At 34.8% G+C, this 22,074-nt stretch overlaps 1 protein-coding gene across 1 annotated transcript in view; it reads right to left on the bottom strand.

Moving 5' to 3' along the window:
- The window catches only part of LOC306878525 (dynein axonemal heavy chain 11-like), a gene marked incomplete at its 5' end in the record, with an annotated part of 73,390 nt that extends 57,083 nt beyond the window's left edge, over positions 1-16,307 (bottom strand). Inside the window, 28 exons of the mRNA XM_079430967.1 lie at positions 408-534; positions 656-747; positions 1,965-2,189; positions 3,859-3,981; positions 4,061-4,183; positions 5,141-5,299; positions 5,403-5,486; positions 5,577-5,735; positions 5,835-5,921; positions 6,082-6,198; positions 7,471-7,693; positions 7,825-7,994; positions 8,085-8,339; positions 9,366-9,698; positions 9,777-10,172; positions 10,264-10,368; positions 10,500-10,695; positions 10,785-10,909; positions 10,985-11,122; positions 11,374-11,490; positions 12,109-12,276; positions 12,419-12,652; positions 14,207-14,418; positions 14,542-14,641; positions 14,722-14,911; positions 15,363-15,559; positions 15,810-15,953; positions 16,092-16,307. Coding sequence (XP_079287093.1) covers positions 408-534; positions 656-747; positions 1,965-2,189; positions 3,859-3,981; positions 4,061-4,183; positions 5,141-5,299; positions 5,403-5,486; positions 5,577-5,735; positions 5,835-5,921; positions 6,082-6,198; positions 7,471-7,693; positions 7,825-7,994; positions 8,085-8,339; positions 9,366-9,698; positions 9,777-10,172; positions 10,264-10,368; positions 10,500-10,695; positions 10,785-10,909; positions 10,985-11,122; positions 11,374-11,490; positions 12,109-12,276; positions 12,419-12,652; positions 14,207-14,418; positions 14,542-14,641; positions 14,722-14,911; positions 15,363-15,559; positions 15,810-15,953; positions 16,092-16,307 — 4,815 coding nt within the window. The remainder of the gene's footprint in view (positions 1-407; positions 535-655; positions 748-1,964; positions 2,190-3,858; positions 3,982-4,060; positions 4,184-5,140; positions 5,300-5,402; positions 5,487-5,576; positions 5,736-5,834; positions 5,922-6,081; positions 6,199-7,470; positions 7,694-7,824; positions 7,995-8,084; positions 8,340-9,365; positions 9,699-9,776; positions 10,173-10,263; positions 10,369-10,499; positions 10,696-10,784; positions 10,910-10,984; positions 11,123-11,373; positions 11,491-12,108; positions 12,277-12,418; positions 12,653-14,206; positions 14,419-14,541; positions 14,642-14,721; positions 14,912-15,362; positions 15,560-15,809; positions 15,954-16,091) is intronic.
- Positions 16,308-22,074: the final 5,767 nt, after the last annotated feature.

Genomic DNA, 22,074 nt, shown 5'->3' with positions numbered 1-22,074 from the left:
AAAGAAGGAGGTGGCCAGGGTCAGAATCAATCCAAGTGTAGAACTTTCATTTTTTTATCGTAATGATATTTCACAGCGAAGCACTGCCCTTGGAATTACCACTGTGATGATAAAAAAAGTGTAATCATGGAGATAAAGGTGACTGTATGCAAATGAGAAGAAAGATGAGGAAATATGGTACAATGGAAAATATATTTCTGTGAATCTCGGTCACCATTATAACAAAGATCAGTAAAGACTGCATACTTTATAGTTGACCCGTTTAAGGATTACTGTAATACTGAAATGAGCTGTATAATTAGAGAAATCTGAAACTAATTAAACTTTCAAACTAATTCAAACTAATAGACAGACTGTTATATGAAGTTAAATGAAGTTAAGTTAAACGCTAACTAATATAGCAGTACCTGTCTGGGCTGTCTGCCTTTAGAAAGGATGTCCAGTAAGTCTGCTGAAGACAGGAAATAGAATCGTGGGAAAGCCATTCTCTTGGTCTCCAGATATTTGGCTAGTGCCTTCTCACATACAGCCAGTCTAGAATGGATCACAGGAAATGAACAGAATTATCTATGCATCTCTCTTGAGACAAGCGTAACCATACAAAGTTCTCAAAAAGAGTTTACTTATAAAGAGTAAACTTAAAATTTTCACAGACCTCTTTTGCAGATCTTCAAGCGTAGGCAGAACATTGGCCTTGTTGGTGGCAGCAATTACGTTTTTTGTTTTGCCACTTTTGAACATAAGGTCCTTCACACACCAATACACAAAAGTAAATATATATAAGTATTTACATATTTGGCAAATGCATGCAAACGGTAATGTTTTCATTATTAACAACATCTATAACCTAATCTTTCATTTAATTTAATTTAAATAATGCCTTGTCGCACTTTATATTCGGTGTCTTTAACTACTATTTACTTAAATCAAAAAAATTATTGTTAGTTCCAATATACTTTAAAAAACTTTTGCTTCCATTTAAGTGGGATATGGTTAATGTTATGAACATTAGGTAGGTATAGGTAGGTTTAAGGGAGGGTTAAGGTGACAAAAATTAGTATTTTTTTTCAAATATAACTATAATGTTTAAACGTGCATAAGTGCACTGTAACAAATAAATAATTTAAATATCAGCATGTAGTAGTTAAAGACACTTAATATTAAATGGGGCCTTAAATAAATTAAATTAATTATTTCCCACTCCATTTTTTCCAATTTTCTCTTATCAGTAATTAAATTCAACATGGTCAAAAGTGGAATGAACATCACTGCAGTTGGTAACTTTTACAAGTTTGTTTTTTAATATGTGACCCTGGACCACAAAAGTAGTCATAAGAGTAAATTTTTTAAAAATTGAAATTCATACATCATCTGAAAGCTGTAAAATATCTTCATGGAACATGATCTTTACTTAATATCCTAATGATTTTTGGCATAAAAGAAAAATCGATCATTTTGACCCATACAATGTATTGTTGGCTATTGCTACAAATATACCCCAGCGAGTTAAGACTGGTTTTTGTGGTCCAGGGTCACATATATTTTTAATGCCATTTAATATAATATAAATATTATTATATTAATAATTAACTTATTTTACTTGAAGTACTAATAAAAACCAGCTTTTTTTTCTTTTTTACATTGCAACTTCAAGGTTACATTTTATCAGTACTTGAGGTCCTTGCAAGGCATTGCGTCACTGCTCTTAAATGCTATATTATATTTAAAAAAAATATCTTGGTTTTATTATGCACTTCATGTTGTGTTTCGTTTAATTTCAATAGAATCTTTACATCTTAACATTTCAAAATGAGCTTAACCAAAAAAGCAACTGACCCATACACTTATTCTGAATATATTTTATATTCAACAAACCTTTACAAAAATCACAGAGCCTACCTTAACCTTAAACTTTCCATGCAGGACACCAGTAATCAATGCATGTGAGATGAATTCAAGTTTACCTTAAAGTCTGAATCAATGGAGCTGAACTGATGTGCCTCATCTGGCAGTTGGTGGAGAATGTCTTCGGAGCCCATGAAGATGCTCTCCAGGTGAGCCCAGGTCCTCTGCACCTCCAGCCACAGCAACAGCACTGAGTCAGCCCGAGTCAGCTGGGCCTGTAGCTCCAACACCTGCCCATGGAAGAACGCCGCCTGCTTACTGTGCAGCAACACCTGCAGCTGCACCTGAGAGAGAAACATATAGAGATGCTTATCCAGAGTCAGCAGCCACCAGGTTGAACAGTTTCTTGTACAGTTTCTTATAGTTATATTTTATGATCTAAGTTGGTCCTCCTTAAAGGGAAAGTTCACCTAAAAATGAAAATTCTGTCATTACTCACTCATCCTCGTTTTGTTCCAAAACCATAAGACCGTTCGTCTTCGGAACACAAATTCAAATATTTTAGATGAAATCTGAGAGCTTTCTGACCCTGATATGGACTATTTTAATGATGTCCTTACTACCTTCCTGGGTCTGGGAACATTTAAGTTACATTGCTCTCTATGGAAGCTCAGAAAGCTCTCTGATTTCATCAAAAATATCTTAATTTGTGTTCCGTAGATGAATGGTCTTATGGTTTTGGAACAAAACGAGGATGAGTGAGTAATGACAATTTTCATTTTTAGGTGAACTATCCCTTTAAGGAGGACCAACTTAGATCATTGAAGATCTTACAGGTTTGGAACGACATGAGGTTTTTTATTTTTGGGTGAACTAACCCTTTAACTGATACCACTCATCTGTTAGTGATTCATACTCCAATTCAGACACAAGAGCATCAAAGTCAAATTGGAGGCATAACATTTTCTAAATTTTCATTAAGATTTCCCTTCACCAAAATCACTGGAAAAGCCAAATCATTTAAAATTGTATCTTATGCTTTTGGTAATGGAGTTATGTATAGTTATACACAAAGCCCAGAGGAAAAAAAAAAATCATTTTTAATGAATAGTTTGAAGACAACTTAACAATGAGTCTGAAATAAATTTGCCTTTTTTATATTTGGAAGTTAGGTCATGTTTTATTTATTTAAACGCCAAACAATTACTTTGGGTATCTGAACATTTTTTTCTTCAGAGAAAATATAAGCATTGTAATTAGTGTGAATAAAAAAATAATAATTATTCTTATAACGAAACTATTTGAATTTAAATTTTAACTTTTTTAAATTTTAATACATGTAATACATGTCTGAACTTGAGTGGATGTCAATGTATGAGGACGGTAGGGAAGGAAATGGGACATTTGTTTTTGATGTTGATGTACTGTACAAAATAAACATTTAAAAGTAAAATAACATTTAAAACCAGATAAAAACACTAAAACATAGGTCACAGCCTAAAGTTAAGATAACATTTGGTCTTGTCAGGCTCACAAAAAATTATCCAAAAAATAATTTTTTTGGATAATTAACCAAAATAATTTTGGTTTCACCAGCGCAATGTTGCCTATGTTGTTTTTGTGTTCATGTTAGTGCCCTTCTGTTGTCTTTAATGTTTTCAGACATGTGGGTGTAAGGGGGCCGGTTTCGCACAGACGGCAGATTTATTGTCAACAGTGATGTGTTTAGCTAGATTTTGGCCCCTACACATACAACGTGATAACAAAGCCAGCAATGTGTGGTCTCTATAAATCAGACGTGTGAATACAGGCGGCTGACAATGAAAGATCGTTCTCTCAGCATAGTGGGACGGTCTTATAGAAGGAGATAAAGACCCCGGCCGCACCAAGCTTATTTTGCCAAGCAACAGCTTGTTAACATTTTCTGATATGCTAAGTGAGCATGCTATCAGTGTAAGATTTGGTTCAAACCATCCAGCTAATCCCATGTGACATTTCAGAGATGTGTATAACCTGGCTGTCCTCCAGACTCTCAATAAGTTCATCACTGCATTTCAGCATTGGTGTAGCGGTACGGTAATGCTCTTCATAAGAAAACTCCATCCGTGTCCACATCTGGCTGATTTCAGTCAAAACCTTTAAGTTAAATGAATAAATCATTACTCTTATTTTAAAAAATGTATCACAGCAAATAAAGTCTTGAGAGAGCTCGAACCTTTTCAGTGGACATCTCTTTGACTGCTCTCCCGACTGTACTGTGCACCACATCTTCATATTTGTGCAGCTGCAAAGCCAGTAAATCCTCAAGAGTTGTTTCTTCAGTTAGAGTGAAATCAACCTAAGAGAACAGTATAAAAACATGTGAAAACTAATATTTAACATGGGTAAAAACTGATGAAAGAAATAGTACTTGTCATCATTTACTGGCCCGCATGTGATGTATTGCAGTAATAATAATAATATTTATTATTATGTTTGATATAATATTAATTATAATAATAATAATAATTATTATTATTATGGTGGCTGTTTTCCAAAAAGCAAAATGGCATGATAGTAGGTGTTGTTTTCAGATAAATTTTACAAAATTTTGTGAGGCTCTCACATATAAAAAATCTGATGTCTGACCTGTTTTTGATTTTGAATCAAGTATAAAAACTAAGAAGGAAAAGTAAAAATAAAAGTAATTGTACATTTTTAAAATGTTTAGAAATATTTACTGAAAAACGAGACAATGTCTGATGAAGGTCACATGACCAAAAGTTACAGCCGTGTGCAGGATTCACATACAGTTTTTTTATTTTTTATTTTTTTTACAGTGAACTGAACACAAATAAAACGTTTAGCGGAATGTTGAAGTTGCTTTTTACATACAAAAGACGTTAATAGTGCCATCAACCTCAAAAATGACAAAAAGCACCAGAAAAGTAAACAACTTTGGTGTGTTTTTTTTTTTCAACATTAGTGTATGGAGTCATTATTGTACTTTTATGATGATATTTTTGGTCATAATTCACTTTCATTTTATGTAGAAGAGCAGCATTACTATCTCATTTTGAAAAGAAAGAGAAAGAAAAACCTGACTTTTGAATAATGTAGAGTTAAAGTAAATAACAAAATCGCTAAAAAAGAAAAATCCTTTAATTGTTTAAAACTAAAAATTTCACCATGAGTGGTATAGGGTTGTTTAATCTCCACATTTGAAATAGTTCATAACATACAGTACAGTAAATATGTTTTCCGATCTCTTAAATAAATAGCATTTATATTGCACATTTGCCACCCTCTTTCTCACCCCAGTAGTCCTGACCAGCTGGGCCCAGTGTCTGTCTCTCATGGCCGGGTTCAGCAGCTCTGTCACAGCCCTCAGAGAAGCCAACAGATCCCTAAGCATGCAGTCCAGACTCACACACACGTCCCAAACACGGGCCTCTTTATCAAGAACCCGCATTTCCTGGACAGACATGAAGTCAGATGTTACACACAGAGCTGATAGACGAGCACCAAAAAAGATTAAATGTTGGTGCTTTCTAGGACACTGATACAAGCATTCTTACTTTTGTAAACCTCCTCAGCTCTGTCTCCATGTGTTCTACATTGATCTCTCTCCATATTGTCCCAGTCCATTCTGCTATACTGCACTGTGAGGGATCAGCATTGAGTTAAGTGGACAGTTCAAGCAAAACTGAAAGCTTAAGTATTTTATTTTCTGAAAAAAATGAAATCACCACCTGAGCACACAGCAGCAGATCCCAGAGCTGTTTCAAAACAGCAATGTCTCTCTGACAGAGCCTGAGCTGCTTAGTATCAGGGCTGCTCACTTCAAACAGCTTACAGGACTCCTGGAGATCTGCGTTTTCTTCCTCTAAATCCAGCATCTCCCTGTGACACTAACAAACAGCATAAACAAAAGGGCAATGTGAGTAAATGAATGAACATAACTTCTGGGGTATGATGGTTTGTTTGAATTAGAATAAATAATCATTTACTTTATCCAGGCGAGCATATGGTTTCTCTGTGTTGTACTGGAGAGGAGCTTCCCTTTTAAACCTTTCTCGAAACTGACACAGCTTTTTCTGTGAAGAGAGACATGAATCAGCAAGAACATAAGCTTATTTATCCTTAAGTTGCAATAAAAACCTTCAGACTTTTAAACCTAAAACATTTAATGTTGCTTATAGAACTGAAAGTTTACAGTTGAATCACTATCAAGCCAGCAGCAAATGAAAACCTCACCTCAAAGGCCACACACTTCCTGCGGGTAACGGCCACCTCTGCAGTATGAAGAGAAGCAACCTCATGCTTCACTGTCCAGGCCAACTTCTTCATGTTGCTCCACTTCTCTGGCAACTCCTGATAGAGTTAAATACATTACAGTTGAGTAAACGTTCCTCATCCAGAACATTTTAGTAATGCAAGTAATGCAAGCATATTCAAATTCTGGGAAAAAATAATAAGCTGCTAATTATTTAGATGGCAAGTGAATTTAGGCATCACAATAATACAATGTTCATTCATGTTGAAATTTGCTAAAGATTAATATATAGAGTATTGTATACATTTAGACAAACACAATATAATCTCTAAAATAAATAAACCGTAATATATATATATATATGACATCTCACTTAAAGTATTAAGCAAGTGATTTTATAATTTGTGCTGGGGAAAACAAAACTTTTACTTGTGGTCTAAGGCATTTGGAAAAAATATTAATTACATTTTTTTACATATATTTTAATTAAAATTAATTTCGAGATTGTATTGTGAAGTAAATAGATAACTTCAATCTCGTTCAAAAGTTTCGGGTTTGTAAGTTGTTGTTTTTTTTTTTAAGTCTCTTATGCTCACCAAGGCTGCATTTATTTGATCTAAAATACAGTAAAACAGTAATGTTGTTACAATTGAAAATAACTGGTTTGTATTTCAACATATTACTAATAAATGTAATTTATCCCTGAATTTAATCAGAATTTTCAGAATCCATGATACACTTTTTTTCAAGGTTCTTTGATGAAAAGAAATTTCAAAAGAACAGCATTTCTATCATAACTCTTTGACGATTTTAGCATGGTAATGGATATGACAATGTTAAACACCGATGCTGTGCTGTGAGTATTGAAGACATGTAGCGCATGTCGCGGATCTATACAGGTGCAGCTGGGGAAGGTGGAGGGTTTCAGTTACTCTGAAAGTGCACTGCAAAATGCTCTAGTGGATGCTAACCAGCCATTTAAATGTAAAGCAGCAAGCGTATTGACTGTGTATACAACATGAACCAATCAGCTTGTGCCAAGTAGTTTAATGCTATGATTATCATCAGTTTGCATTAACGACTCATCCACCAGAATGAGTTTTATGACAGAACTTGGCATTTATTTGAAATGATTTTTTTTTTAGTATAAATGCCTTTACTGTTATCCATTTGAGGCATCCTTGCTGAATGAGTTTCTCCCTCTTTAAAAAAAATATATATATATATTTTTGACTGGTAATATAGGTGCAAAGCTGACATAACGTTACAAAAAAGGTCATGACAAAACAGATACACAAAGATGACATCCTTAAAAAGGCTGTCACTTTACATAATTCCCGTTTCATAAATAGTCTGTCAAATACTCTCACCTCAAGCTGCATGTGAACACACTCAGGTAGGGTTTCTCCATACTGCTCCAGAAGATTGACCACATCAATGACAGGTTCAAAAAGCTGGTCTGTACTAGTCTGCCTGTCTCTGATCTCTAGCAGGTAACCCATCACCTGCACAAGAGCCTGGTAGTCTCCACCGCACACCGGCTCTTTAAGCCTGGATTCCGCCCGAAGCATGAACTCCTCTAGTTCACCAATACTGAAGAAAATCATGATCACAAACCAGCAAAAAATCAATTGCTTTTATTGACTGAGGAAAGCATTTGGAGTTTGGAGGAAAATTGGGGCATTAAAGTGATTTTTCTAGGTAATTACTGAAGGGGCTCTAACCTGCCAGTAACATAAGACATCAGGTGCTCTTTAAACATCCAGCTCCATTTTTTGATTATGTTTAAAAGACTCATCTTGAACGAACGGATATCCACTCTAAACCAACCGTCAAACACCTGCAAGTCTTCTAAACGGCTGACCTCTGCATACAATTCTTCATAATGATTCATCTATTGTGAAAGGAGAAAATGTATTAATAATATGACAAACCTTTCTTACTACTATCAGAAAACAGTTTATGGACCGATATCTATATCCACCTGTTCTTTGAATTGTGTTGTTGAGGGAGGATTTTCTGGAAATGCATCTTCTCCATAGGCTTCCACCTCTTCAGCTGTAAGTGCATGACCATAGAGGAGGAACTGCTTGAGAAATTCAACCCTGTCATCAAGCCACAGGGGACTGTAGCAGATAAGAGTGTCCTGGTATTGCAAGCCTTTCTTCGTGACTTCATCAACTCTCTCCATAACTTCCTGTCGGAGATCTATTAGGTCTAACATGTCCTCGACATCAGCCTAAACAATGCATGAAGGCAAATATTTGAATATTATTTGTATATGTACCAACAAAACTACTGCAAAGTCAGAAAAAAAATAAAAAATAAATAAAAAAAACAGGGATACAAATGTATGAGATCACTTGTGAAAATGCTTATTTGTCATTTAAAAATGTAATAATTTAGAAAAATGATAAATAAATTAATTATATTAACCAATTAATATATATGTAACCAATGTTATATTAATTTATTTTTATATTTATTTGTAATATTTATCCATTTTTTTTATATTTAAAAAAATATATAGATATTTTTTTTAAATAAATAATTCCTCAAAATGTGTTAAATGCCGCTTTTTTTTTTTTTTTTTTTTTGACCTGGCATAAAGTTTGTGTAAAACTTGATTAATTTATCCGGCATGATTTTAATATTTTCCAACTACAACAGAAGCAATAAATCTCTTTTACAAAGGAGATCACATGAGCAATGTCACAAATATTGCTTATTTTCTAGTCACCTAGAAAATATTGTATTATACCTCTATTCTTATACTGTTTATGGCCCAATTTCTAATTTATTCCTGTTTCAAATTGGTATGAATCCTATGTATTCCTCCCAGCCAGCTACAGTCACTGAATGAGTGCCTTGTTGTTCCTTCACAATGAGGCAAAAGTCACTTTCCAAAACCTTCACCCTCTCCAGTCTCCACTCCTCTCTGTTAGAACGAGCTGTTTACCTCCACCTGAATTGCTGAAGCAATCAAAACTTTCAAAAAAGCTGAAGACACACCTTTTCCGCCACCACTCCACAACTTTAAAACAAAGCAATTGCAAAAAAAGAAAAAAATCCTCCTCTTCTTTCTCTTCTCTCTGTTTCTCATCTGTGACAGCTTGTTTCCTAATCTAGCTTTCTGTAAAACTTTGTATAATGTGAATATGTTTGTCTCTGTTTCAAATCGCTTGTGCTCCTCTATTGTAAGTCATTTTGGATAAAAGTGTCTGCTAAATGCACAAAAATAAATAAATTCATAAACTGTGAGTACCTGGTAGTCCTCCACGCTTAGATGAGATGCCACCCTCTTCACCTGAGCAGACATCTTGAACACATCACCTAGTAATTCTTCCACCAATTCGTAAAGTCCATCGCCACAATCTCGATCCAGAGACGGCTTAAACTTAATCTCAGGTCCCATCAGTAGCATTTGAGCCTCAAACAAGGGAGCCTGCCTCACTGACCCCTCCATATTCTCAATGAAAAACTCCAGAGAAGTTGAGACGGCACTGAAAAATCCCTCCACCACCATGTCATCTACATACTCCAAGTAGGCCTTCCATGCATCTGAAGAACTATCCGCTGCAAAAAGGATCACGTTTTCCTTAGAAAGAAACAAGAAAACAGGAATGTTAGAGAAATAGGGTATAGCAAAAAGAATCAATAAAAAACTTTTCCTCACCTGTAACAAATTATGGATAGTTTCTCCATCTTTCCTGAGATTGCTGTAGCATTTTGCCACTCTTGCTGCTCTATCATCCAGTTGTAGTGACGATTCTTTCTTATGGTCTTTTCTGCAGAACACTGGCTGTTTGCTCCATCCATTCATCAGAACTTCCATCATCTCAATATTGTCTTTAGTTTTTTGCAATCTACTCTCCAGCCGATAGACAGTGTCCTTCAGTGTGCAGATGTCGTTCCAGCAGTTCTGGTCTTGCCATGTAAGCTCAGTTTCTGCTCGATGGATTTGCTGATCAACAGTCTCCATCTCTTCTTTCATAAGAGGAGCCTCCACTTCAAGAGTTGTCTGTTTCACCTTGTTATACCACTGCACCAGCAAATGTAGGCTCCCAAGGTTCTAATGGAGATAAGGTAAAATACTCATATTAATGCCATAGAATATAAAAACCAAATGTAACTGTTATCAGACAAACTGAGCATTTACTAACCTTAAAGAACATCTTTCTATTTTCATACACCTTCATAGCAGCAGAAGGAATGTTCATCTGATTAAGGATTTTCAGGTGTTTCACGTCCTTGAGCACAGCAATCAGCTAAGGTGAAAAAGTTCAGTATTATGCAAATGAATACACTGACAGATTCCTCAAAATTAGTCGCTCTAACAATTTAAATTAATGCCTTATGCTGTGATAGATTTTAAACACACTACAGTTATGTTCTTCACCTCTTGATTGACGTTTACTGACAGCAGGTGAGTGCCGGGATCTCGTTTGATTAGGGGCTGATCCAGGTTCATCTGGCAAACCTGGTTAATATTGCCACACCAGCTCAAATAGACCTGTTTCTCATACTCATCTAAATGAGAGGACATCTCCAGGTACTTATGATAGACCAGCTCCATTTCTGCTCCTTCGATACTCCTGTAATATAAATGCACCGTCATCTTTCATTATTAGCATTAAAGAAAAGAGAAAACAATAACAATCTGAATAGAATTTACAACACTTACATATCCAGAACAAACTGAAAATTGTTCCAAGGGATTTGAATTCTGTCTTTAAGCATTTTTGCCCACTTCAGACACCCTGTCATAGCAGGCATTTTCTTGCTCAAATGCAGTTTGTTCATCTTTTTCTGGAATTAAAGGATGAATTAAACAAGGTTCTCTTCGTACAAGAACACAAATCTGTTGAAAAACAACTACTTTACCTGCTCAAGATGAGAATCAAACAGGTGTTTGCATCTGTCCAGCTCATCTGCAAAAAGCTGAATCACTTTGGAGAAATTAGGAATAAACGTTTCCTTTATGATGTCTCGTTCCAAGAGGGGTTTGAGCACAGCGACCAGCTTCAAACATACAGATTAAAAGGTTATATAGGTTTGGCTATTTTACAGTGCCTTGTGAAAGTATTCATACCCCTTCATTTTTTCTCATTTTGTTATGTTGCAGCCTTATGTTAAACTGCTTTAAATAACTTCTATTTTAAATACAACATAACAAAACGTGAAAAAAATGAAGGGGTATGAATACTTTTGCAAGGCACTGTATGCTATTTCCGATTGACTTGAACTAAATCTGTCTCACCAGAATTGCTTACTTTGAAAACCGATTCCAATCCTGAACAATCTTCAAAGGCAAGGCACAAAATACTGGACAGCTGTCGATCAAAGTCTGCAACTCTTTCTTGGAAACTTGAAAAGTCTTTTTCGAAATACTTTACACAAAATGTAAAATTTAAGAAAATCAATTATTTAACATGTGTTTCATAAGTTAAATACTGAATATAATATCCTATCCTGGTCAAAAAAGTTTTAACAATTCATATAAAGTATAATTAATTTCTTAACAATCATGTGTATTAGATTGTACATTTAGTAACAATGTGTTGAACAATATAAGCTGATATTTAAATAATTTTTCATAATGACATATTAGGTTTTAAACATTACTATAAAAGTGTTACCAAAAACCTTACATGACAAACAGAACAAAAATAATGATTTATGAGAACAATTAAGCCTTTGAGAAGGTTGCCAAGTATCAGGCATGTTGCATCCAAACATACCCTATATTTACAAGACAGCCCCAGGAACTCCATAAAAAAACTGAATTATAGCAACTATAACAAACAGTGAGAGTTATATCTGCTATTGTACCAAACACTCATATACCACATTATCTATGCTGACATATTCAGTGAGGCATTATTATCATACTATCAGACATAAAGTTGTTTAAGCTACCATTGAAAATATGTGTTTCTATATGACTTATTGGGAGTGTTGTTATCTTATAGCTGATTGTGATATATCCCAAGCAAGAGAAGTCATACCTGAGAAGTCAAATCGAGTGGATTGTATTCTTGATCCCTTATGGCTTTGCAAAGCTGAAGAAACTGTGCATATAGTCGAGAGACCTGCTCGGTGTAAACCCTTCCTCTGAGACCTCCAAAAACCAGCTTCTCCAATCTTTGGAACTCCAACATAGTGGAGAAAAGGGCCTGGAAAACATCATAATTTTTCTAAATGTTACTGCCTCACAAAAATTTGAATAAAAAGAATATTATTACTCACATCACATAAAACTGAATTGTGGCTGAAAGTGAAAGTATATATTATCACTTCAAAAGATGTACTACTTACCTTCAACTGTAAAACACGAGCCAAGAAGCCATCAAATCGAGTAAAAACAAGAGCTGAAGGGAAATCCCAGCACTTTGGTGTAGAATAATGACTGGCCAAAGCAGCCACTTTCTGTCTGTATTTCTTGAATGTTTCCCTGACACACCTGAAAACTCCCACCACAGTCTGTAACGTCTCCAAACCATCTTCAGTCTCTGCTCTCAGTAGCTCCTCTGCACGGAGATATGAAGTGGCCTAGATGGAGCAAAGATTGACATTTTGGTTACAAAAGAACAAAATTTTAATCTCCATTCTAATTGCACTCTCCATTTCCCGTAGAACTTATAATTAATACATGGCTGCTCTCCCAAATATATAAATAATAAAAGATTTTAATTGATTGATTAATGGGTAAATTGTGCATAGGACTGCCCATATGGTGAACCAAAAATAACAATAAAATAAAATTAATAAATATGTATTTTAAAATTTAAAATATATTTCATGTCAACCTTCATATAACATTTTGAAATATATTTTATTTTTGAATATTTTTAATATATTTCAAAATGTATTTCAGGAGCAAGAAAACACAAACAAGGAGACATTTCCTGGAACTAGATTGTACAATGTTTTTTCCTTTCCTTTTGTTATGGACACCTATACCCCCAAAAATATATTTTTCTATTTTGTTTTTATATATATATATATATATATATATATATATTTCAAAATATACAAAAAATACCCCAAAAATATATTGGTATAAAATATATTTAAGCACATTTATTTTGAAACATATTTTAGCTAATATATTTTTGGGCATTTTTTGTATATTTTGAAATATATATATATATAAAAAAAAAACATATTTTAAAAATATATTTTTGGGGGTATGGATGTCCATAACAAAAGGAAAGGAAAAAACATTGTAAAATCTAGTTCCAAGAAATGTATTTTTTGCATTCATGTTGGTTTCATATGATTTTTATACTATTTTCAAGATTATTTTTAATTGAATGACTCTTTAGTCATGTGGTGTAACCGTCAAGTAAAATGTACTACGTAAAACTATGTAAAATGTATATTTTTCTTACACCTTGTATACACATCGTAATCATTATTTTCAAATGTTTATTTTTTTTCTAAAGTTTTTTTTTGTTTTTGTACAAATATCATGAATTATTCATTTGATGCACCACATGACATTTAAAGGGTTAGTTCTTCCAAAAATTAAAATGTTTCTGCGTGACGCAGCTGACACAGAACAGCATACGCTGTTTATGCTCAGTGGATACTCTCCAAAATGGCTCCAGGGTGACGGGAGGAGTCGAATTGTTGAATAAAGTCGTTTTTTTTCCTTCTGCACACAAAAAGTATTCTCGTTGCTCCGTAAAATAACGTTTGAACCCCCGATGTCACATTATTTTACTGATCTCCTTGCTATGTTTCTGGACCTTGATCATGTAACGATCCTTGCTGTCTATGGGAGAGTCAGAGAGCTCTCAGATACCATCAAAAATATCTTAATTTGTGTTCCGAAGATGAACGAAGGTCTTACGTGTTTGGAACAACATGAGGGTGAGTAATTAATGATAGAATTTTAATTTGTGGGTGAACCATCCCTTTAACAACCGAAACTAATCTTGCCTCGTCATAAAATGATCTGTTATCTTAAGAGACTTGTTCACCTTGACACAGTTATGAGCATGTTTCTGCATGTTGAACGCACCACATGACTCATTTGGCAACCGAATATTTTTAAATAAGACACACTAAGCATACATTAGATTTTTACATATGTCATACCTGCCGAATGAAGAGGTTGCAGAGCTCCTGCAGCAGAGCAACGATGCGTGCAGGTGAACGATAGAAGGAACAATGAATCCAGACCAGAAATATAAGATGAAAGACTGGTGGGATGAGTGTGTGGCAGGATGAGAACTCATCCTCCTCCAGTTGAGACAGCAATGATCTAAGAGGCTGAAGGTGCAGATCTATAGATCTGGCTTCCTGCAAAGCTGAGAGACAAATACATAGAAATGATAGCTAAGCAAAATATTAACAGAATGATCTTATGTAGTAGGAAGAGAAAACTCAACTGCATTATTAATCAAATGTATAAGGAAAATCATGTGCCTTACCATCAAAAACAGCCTCCGTCAGAGCTTTGAATGATGGGAAATAACTGCTGTCAATAATTTCCAGAATCCTCATCATTTTCTGAACACAGGGATTCTGTATCTGAGATTTACAATAATTTAGTACATTATAAAACATTTCTGCTTGTTTATACACCATGAAATGCTTGTTTCTGGACGAACCTGTTCATGAATACTCTGTATGTTTGTTTTCCTGGATCTCCAGAAGTCAAGTTCAGCTTTTGGTCCAGGGTTCAATCCTGTCACAATCAAGTCAGCAGAATCTGCTCTTAAGACTTTATGAATCATGTGAGTCCAGCTGATGACCATGGACTCAATTGCATGTATCATGGCTCTGTTGCGACTGTCTTGCCTTGTTTGAAAATGAGAAATTGATTGTTGTTTTAACAAAACGAAGACACTTCATGCTTTTAATCTTAACTCTATGAAGATTAATAAGTGAGTCAGACTATAAAACAATAACCAGAAAGAATAAATACATATTAGTTAATCTGAAGAAAAAAACAAGATTTTAGACAGATTTAGTTTTTTAGACTTACTGATTAGTAAGTCTGATTTATTTATTCTTTTGATGTCAAATCTGAATTTTCAGTAGGCAGTACTTTTTTTTTTTTATCATTATCAATGTTAATAATGTGTATTATTTATATTTTATATATGAAAATGCACATCTTAACTGCCACTTTTGATCAATTTATTACATCCTTGCTATATAAAAGTAGAAATTTCTTCTAAAAAAACATACTGACTCCAAACCATTGAACGGTTGTGTATATTATTCCCAAACAAACAAATATTCATACAGTGTGATCGTTGTCTCTTGACACTGCTCAGTCCATTCTGTGATGGCAGGAACAGGAAGGACGGTTTTGCCATAATACTGTCCCCTCACCACTGTGACCTTGCTTTGCAAATTCTCTGTGTGTTGCCTCACATCCTGTGATATTATATTCGGCCACATTTGGTGATTCTTCTTGTTTGATAGAAGCGGCAGACAGACCTTGATGCAAAATATTGACAAATTTTACAGGCTGATGACCATGGACTCAACTGCATGCATCACACCAATGTTTAACACGGTAAATTATATGCACAAATTTTATATTTCTATTCACTTCTACTCAAAACAGAAAAGAAAATAAAATATAAGAAGGTGGGCGTTCCTGATAATATTCAGTTTCATTGTGCATTTATTTTTTTGACAGCAAATCAAACAGTTGTGGACTTTGGAGTCTACAAGTGTTCATTACCTTCTCCATGGTGTCTGACAGCTGTGGCAGAAAGGAGGGTGACAGCACCCCAAAGAGTAAAGAACTCCTGCATGTTTCTGGCAGGATGGGGGAATTTCCTTTTTTGAGAATGTAAACATTCTTGTTTTTAGAGAGATGACAAACCTAAAGTGTACACAACGGGTTATTGTTGCTGTATAGTATTAAAGGAACACACCTGTGGTCTATAAGTTTGCATGCACTGAACAGACTTATATTAGTATTAAAAAGTAATGTAAACACAAGGCCTTTTTGCTCACTTACCTCTGTAGAAACAGTTAGAGCATTGGACGCCGTCACGCTGAAAAATAACAGTCTAATTCGCGTTTCGAAAAACGTTGTAAAAAGTATTTCATTTTTTTCAATTTTGACAAATTTTTCCCACGCATCAGTTTTGAGTTTGAGCATCCGGCAGAGCATCTCGCCTAAATACTGCACCCTGGGGTCTTCGGAAAACGCCGTTTCTTCCTCTTCTGACATATTTGATGCCCTCAGAACAAAAAGTTGATGCGTATTTTCTAAAGCATGTTTACATGTCGCGCGTTCAGTTTCTCGCAAGCTGAAGAGATTTCATTCAGAGAAAGTGTAAAAAGGGGCGGTACAGCGTCCAGTTTCCTTGGTTACCATCCAACATGTACCCCTCCACCCAGGCCACACGGCAGTCATGACCAAAATGTTTGTTCAACTTGTCAGCTTCAGCGATTAAACGAGTATAGTCCATTTGACTTAGTAGCAGAACAAACTCGCACGCTTCAGTGTTCACAAACTGTGAAAGTTAGGCTATTCCACCATTCCACATCCGGGTCATTTATTTCATGCAGGATCATATTTGGATCGTTCTGGTTGTGCAGCACAGTTTACATTTCATCATAATGTATCCATCAAAATGTACTGGGTGAAATAAGAAAAAATGATTTTAAGGATGTAAATTTCAGATAATTTGTTTCACAATCGCGATGAATTTTAGATGTTTTCATTGCTTTGGTGATTTGTGATACAGTAGGCCTAGATGTTGTCATGTCATTAAGAACATGAATGAAAAATATTATATATATATATATATATATAAAGTGTGTGTGTGTGTGTGTGTGTGTGTGTGTGTGTGTGTGTAAACCTACCAAATCCACTACTAACACTTAAGGGATGTTTGTGCTGTGGTTTTCCACAAAGTAAAATATTACACTACACACATCAAAAATGTAATATTTCTTTAAAATATTTTTCATTCATTAAGTTCTTAATGACTAACTATCTAGGCCTACTGTATCTCAAATCACCAAAGCAATGAAAACATTTAAAGTTCATCGCGATTATGAAACAAATTATCTGAAATTTACATCCTTAAAATCAGTTTTTCTTATTTCATCCAAATACATTATGATGAATACATTATGATGAAATGAAAACTGTGCTGCACAACCAGAATGAACCATGCATGTCTATTGTGAGATTCTTCAGAATTTGTATTGTAACATTTTTAAAATGTATAATTGATATTTGAAAGAATAAGATTATAAAACAATACTAATAACAAATGAACAGACATAAAAATAAAACTGCACAACTGGATTGATGCACATTGGATGTTAAATTCTTACAGTAAATCTCACTCACACGCTTCCACTGTTGCACAATTGAAGAAGTTCACAGGGTGTGGAAGTGTGAGGTGTGTTCAAATGAATTCTTCAGAAGGTCTCTGCTGGCTTTCACGTGAGTGCACCAATAATGCCCTCTAGGGGCCTGGACCATTGAAACACACTAACGAGAGCTGTCTGCTGCCTACAAACCAGACGTGCGGTGCCTGATCACACTGCTTGATGAGCACTCTAGGGTAGGGTTCTTACAGTGCTGCCCTCCTTTTGGGAACTGTTTCCCACAGAATTGATAGTTTACTAAATCTAAGGTACATATTTTAAGCATGAAGAGTCCGTACAAAAACTAGCGGAGCTATCCTGCACTTTCGTCTCAGCCAGCTGCAACTCTCAAAATGATTTCAATTTTATAAACCTTGTTTTCAGTTATAGTATTAAATAAATGAATAATGCAATATCAGTTTAACTGTGCCAAATATATATATATTTTTAATAGATTTAATTCGATTGTGAGATAATGTTACTTTTACAAATTGGCTATACCAAATAATTTACATTACATAATTGTCCTGTTTATATATTAATTTATGCCCTCAATATTTTTTGCTTAGTCGTTGCCAAAGCTATATGGAGTAGCCTAATATTCCGATTTCCAATGATTTGAGACACAGCCACTGATTCAAGCACGTCTCATACTTCCAATGGAAGTCACTCCTGGCGTTAACACGCTTGGAAACCATGGGAGTGTCGTTCGAACTGAACAGAATGCGATTTCCGGCCACATGCGGCCGTCCTATGAGTCCCCCTGCGGTGTTATGCAAGCTTCATAAAAGAACAAATTTGTTATCCTCCACCCGAGGGCATCTGTTGATGGATACGTCCTCCCAGGGGTCGAGAGGAAGTAACCATTCAACAACCGCTGCTTATCTCGCTTTACTTGTTTAAAGTGTTCCTCACTTAAGATATGACAGACTGAAGTGCTCCACTTGGAAGGTAATAAACGCCTTTTTTATTCATTTGGACGGCGAGTTCCAACGTATTCCTGCCTTTATCTGTAAGATACTGTACTGTATATTTCCTTGAGGCTGGAAAGAAATTCCAAGAGTTTCAAAATGTCATTAAAGAATAAAATAAAAATGCAGGAGCATGTTGTTAGAATAGCACATGCTAACATAAACCATAATGTCATAATTAACTTCATGGAGCAAATTATTTGTATTTGTGGAGAGTAGATAAAGTGGCGAGTAAGAGACAGATACAAGGATTTTGAGCAGTCCCACTGGGAGTCTACTGGGAAGCTTTATCCTTTTTAATAAACCCCCCAAAAGACTGCTGCTACCCTATTGACCTTAAAGAAGATTAACACAGGTTCCTCATAAACCAAGTGCATTATCACACATGTAATGTGTGAAGTAGTAGCCTAAACCTTTCAAGTTATTTTAACCTTTAACATTATTGTTTTTTTATACCTTTAAATGATGAAACCATTTATTTATTTATTTTTATTTTTTTTCTTTGTTACACTGTTTGTGTTCCCTGTCAAAAATGACCATCCTACAAATAATTGCTTATTTAATTGCCCAATATTGTATTCAATTCAATTGAGCGCAGGTTTTGTATTTGTTTTTGGAACTGAACTAGCATAAGCCTCATTGATCTGAGATTATGCATCTCAGTTTTTTGTAAACAAATTCTGCTTTTTACTCACTCATTAAATGAGGTGCATAAGCTTTCATCAACGAGTCTTATATGATCAATCAGTTCCAATTTTTTTTTTTTTTTGCAATTTATGCATATGCAGATACCTTATAGGACCTATTGCCAGCTTCCCCGTTTGGGATGACAGAGTGTGGGGTGCAGGGTCTGTGGCGTTGAACCGTTTTGTCTCAGATTTCTCAGGGGCCTATGTGGCATTAGTCTATACATGGCCTTTTGATTCCTTAATCCCAGCGCAGGCGGCCCAACGCTGGCAGCCGATGAGATATTCCTCTCACAGCTCGTGATTTACGACCTTGCAGCCCGGCACTTAGTACAGAGAGATCAGGGGTGCTTCTGAGGCCAGTATAAAAGTTTTAATATGCACACCCTGTGATCCCGACACATTCTGCACTCTGGCTTTACTGCCCAAAGAGGATGGGTCAATAAATGTTTAAAAAATTCATCCAAGACTGCAAAGTAGGCTCTGCTATCTAACCGCAGCCAAAGTCTAAAATGATTTTCCTATTTTATAAAGAGTGTTTCTAAAGGAAAGCTTACTCTAAATTGCTTAAGTGTTTGCTGGATGAAAAACATGTACTCAAATAACCCTTCTGGCTTGGACAGGTTTTTCAGATGCGTGATGTGAATCATTGTTATGATAAGCTACTTTTTTTATTTTTACTCTTAAAATCTCCAGTACAATAACAGGTTTCCAATCACTTTAAACAAGGAAATGTTTAACAAGATTTTTTTTTTTTTACAGAATGTCAACAAAACATTAAGCCTTATAACAGGGTAAAAATTCACAAACCAGGCCTTAGTCTTCTACATTTATGAGCTCATCTGAATGGCAATTTAATGCCGTTGACTGTTTGCTTTCCTCTTCAGCATGCACTTCCCGCAATGGTGTCCACTTTACAAGGGAACTAAAGACTCAAGTGCACATCTTTTGTGAGTGTAAAGCCAGACTTTGCCAGCAGCATCTTAAAGTTCGGATTGTGGAGTGAAGATGTCATTGTGTTTTTACAGCCGCAGCCACATAGTTGTGTAAGATTTGCCAGCAGGGTTGTGAATGAAACACTTTGGGATCGATGACTACATTCTAAGGGTGTTTTGTCCTTACATGAAAATACATAAATCTCATCTTAACATAAACTAATCACTAAACCTCCTGCCTAACTTAGAAAACAACATTTTATGTCTCTATTGCCATAGGCAGACAATAAGTAGAATGTTTTCTCGAAGATACATTGAAGAAAAATTCTGTTATTTGACTAGAATGTTACATCTGAATATTTCGTTAATTATCTGAATTCATACATGTGTTGTATACCATATACCATATTATGAGTATGTCAAACACCTTACTTAGAAAGTACTGACTTCAAAACAAACAATGAAATCAACCAAATAATAAAACTATTAATTTGACCAATTATCCAAAAAGCTTTTGTTTTTATGTTTAAAATGACAGTACATTGTGAGTCTGTGAAGCCAATATTAAAGTGTGAGCCTTACGAATGGAAATACTCACAGTGTAATTTCAAGTTCAAATTGAATGGCCATATTGAGTGTTATTGTGCACATCTCAGAAAACTAATTGTTAGCTTAAAAGTAAAGTAAACCTTTTTGAAATGCCCATGTTAAAGTTTTTAACGATAGGACAACCCAGCTAACATCGAACATTCTCAAAACTTTGGCTAACGTTCCAGCAAAGGTTCTCTCAAAGTTATGAACAAACCTTCTTCCAGTAACATTAATAGAATGTTCATTCAAAGTTATCTGTTTTTTTTATAACATTCTGAAAACGTTACTTAGCACAAAAACGTTTTATTTCTAAAAAATACATTTTATTTCTGAAATGTTTTAGTTGGACATTCATCTAATTATTATAAATGGTACTACTATTTTCAGAATCTTCAGAGAAAGCTCAAAACTAACGTTCCCTTAATGTTTGCAAAAAAAAATAAACTGTAATGTTGCCTTAAGGGGTTAGTTCAATTAAAAAAATTCTGTCATTAATTACTCGACCTCATGTTGTTCCAAACCCATAAGACTTTCGTTCATCTTCAGAACACAAATTAAGATATTTTTAATGAAATCCGAGAGCTTTCTGACCCTGCATAGACAGCAACACAACTTACATGTTCAAGTCACAGAAAGGTAGTAAGGACACTTAAAATAGTCAATGTGATATCTGTGGTTCAACCGTAATTTTATAAAGATATAATAATACTTTTTGAGCGCAAATAATACAAAAATAGTGACTTCTTTGGTTGAACTATGCATTTAATGTTTGTCTAAAAAAAATAAAAAAACATCAGAAATAAAGTTTTCATAACTAAATGGGAACCTTTGCAAAATGTTCTTAGAATATATTTCTGGGATTATGTATTTTAGTAGTCTCTTAATAAAGTTTATTAAAGGATAGGAAGACTTGTTCAGACATAAAGGTTTTTGTCTCAAATCAGTCGAGTAAATTATCGAAGACTCACTTCCCAAAAATTCACTTGTCGCCACCTACTGGCATAAAGATCCAAACGAATTTGAATGAAGCTTTTTGGTGAACTGATTCAAAAGAGTCGAGTCACTGAGATTAATCAAAGCATATATTTTATATTAGCTTCATTACACATAAAGGTTGTAATAAAAAAGAAGTCATTTATGAATTATACAAGGCATATTTGCTAAATGGAAAATGGAAACTATAAATGGTCTTGACACACCATACATCAGAATTGTTAGGATACAGATACAGATGGCTTTGCTGCAAACAACTAATATATATATATATATATATATGTGTGTGTGTGTGTGTATGTATATATTCTGCCACCTGCTTTTTTTTACGTTTTACACCACTGAAAGTCTCCCAAATCAATGTTTTCACCACACTGTCATGATGTGATACAAATAGTCTGATTTGCATTCACAGCCCCTCGCTCTGATTTAGTAAC

This window comes from Barbus barbus (genome assembly GCF_936440315.1).
Source record: "Barbus barbus genome assembly, chromosome: 12".
In the NCBI taxonomy this organism is placed as follows: domain Eukaryota; kingdom Metazoa; phylum Chordata; class Actinopteri; order Cypriniformes; family Cyprinidae; genus Barbus; species Barbus barbus.
This window is presented reverse-complemented; position numbering and strand designations above follow the sequence as displayed.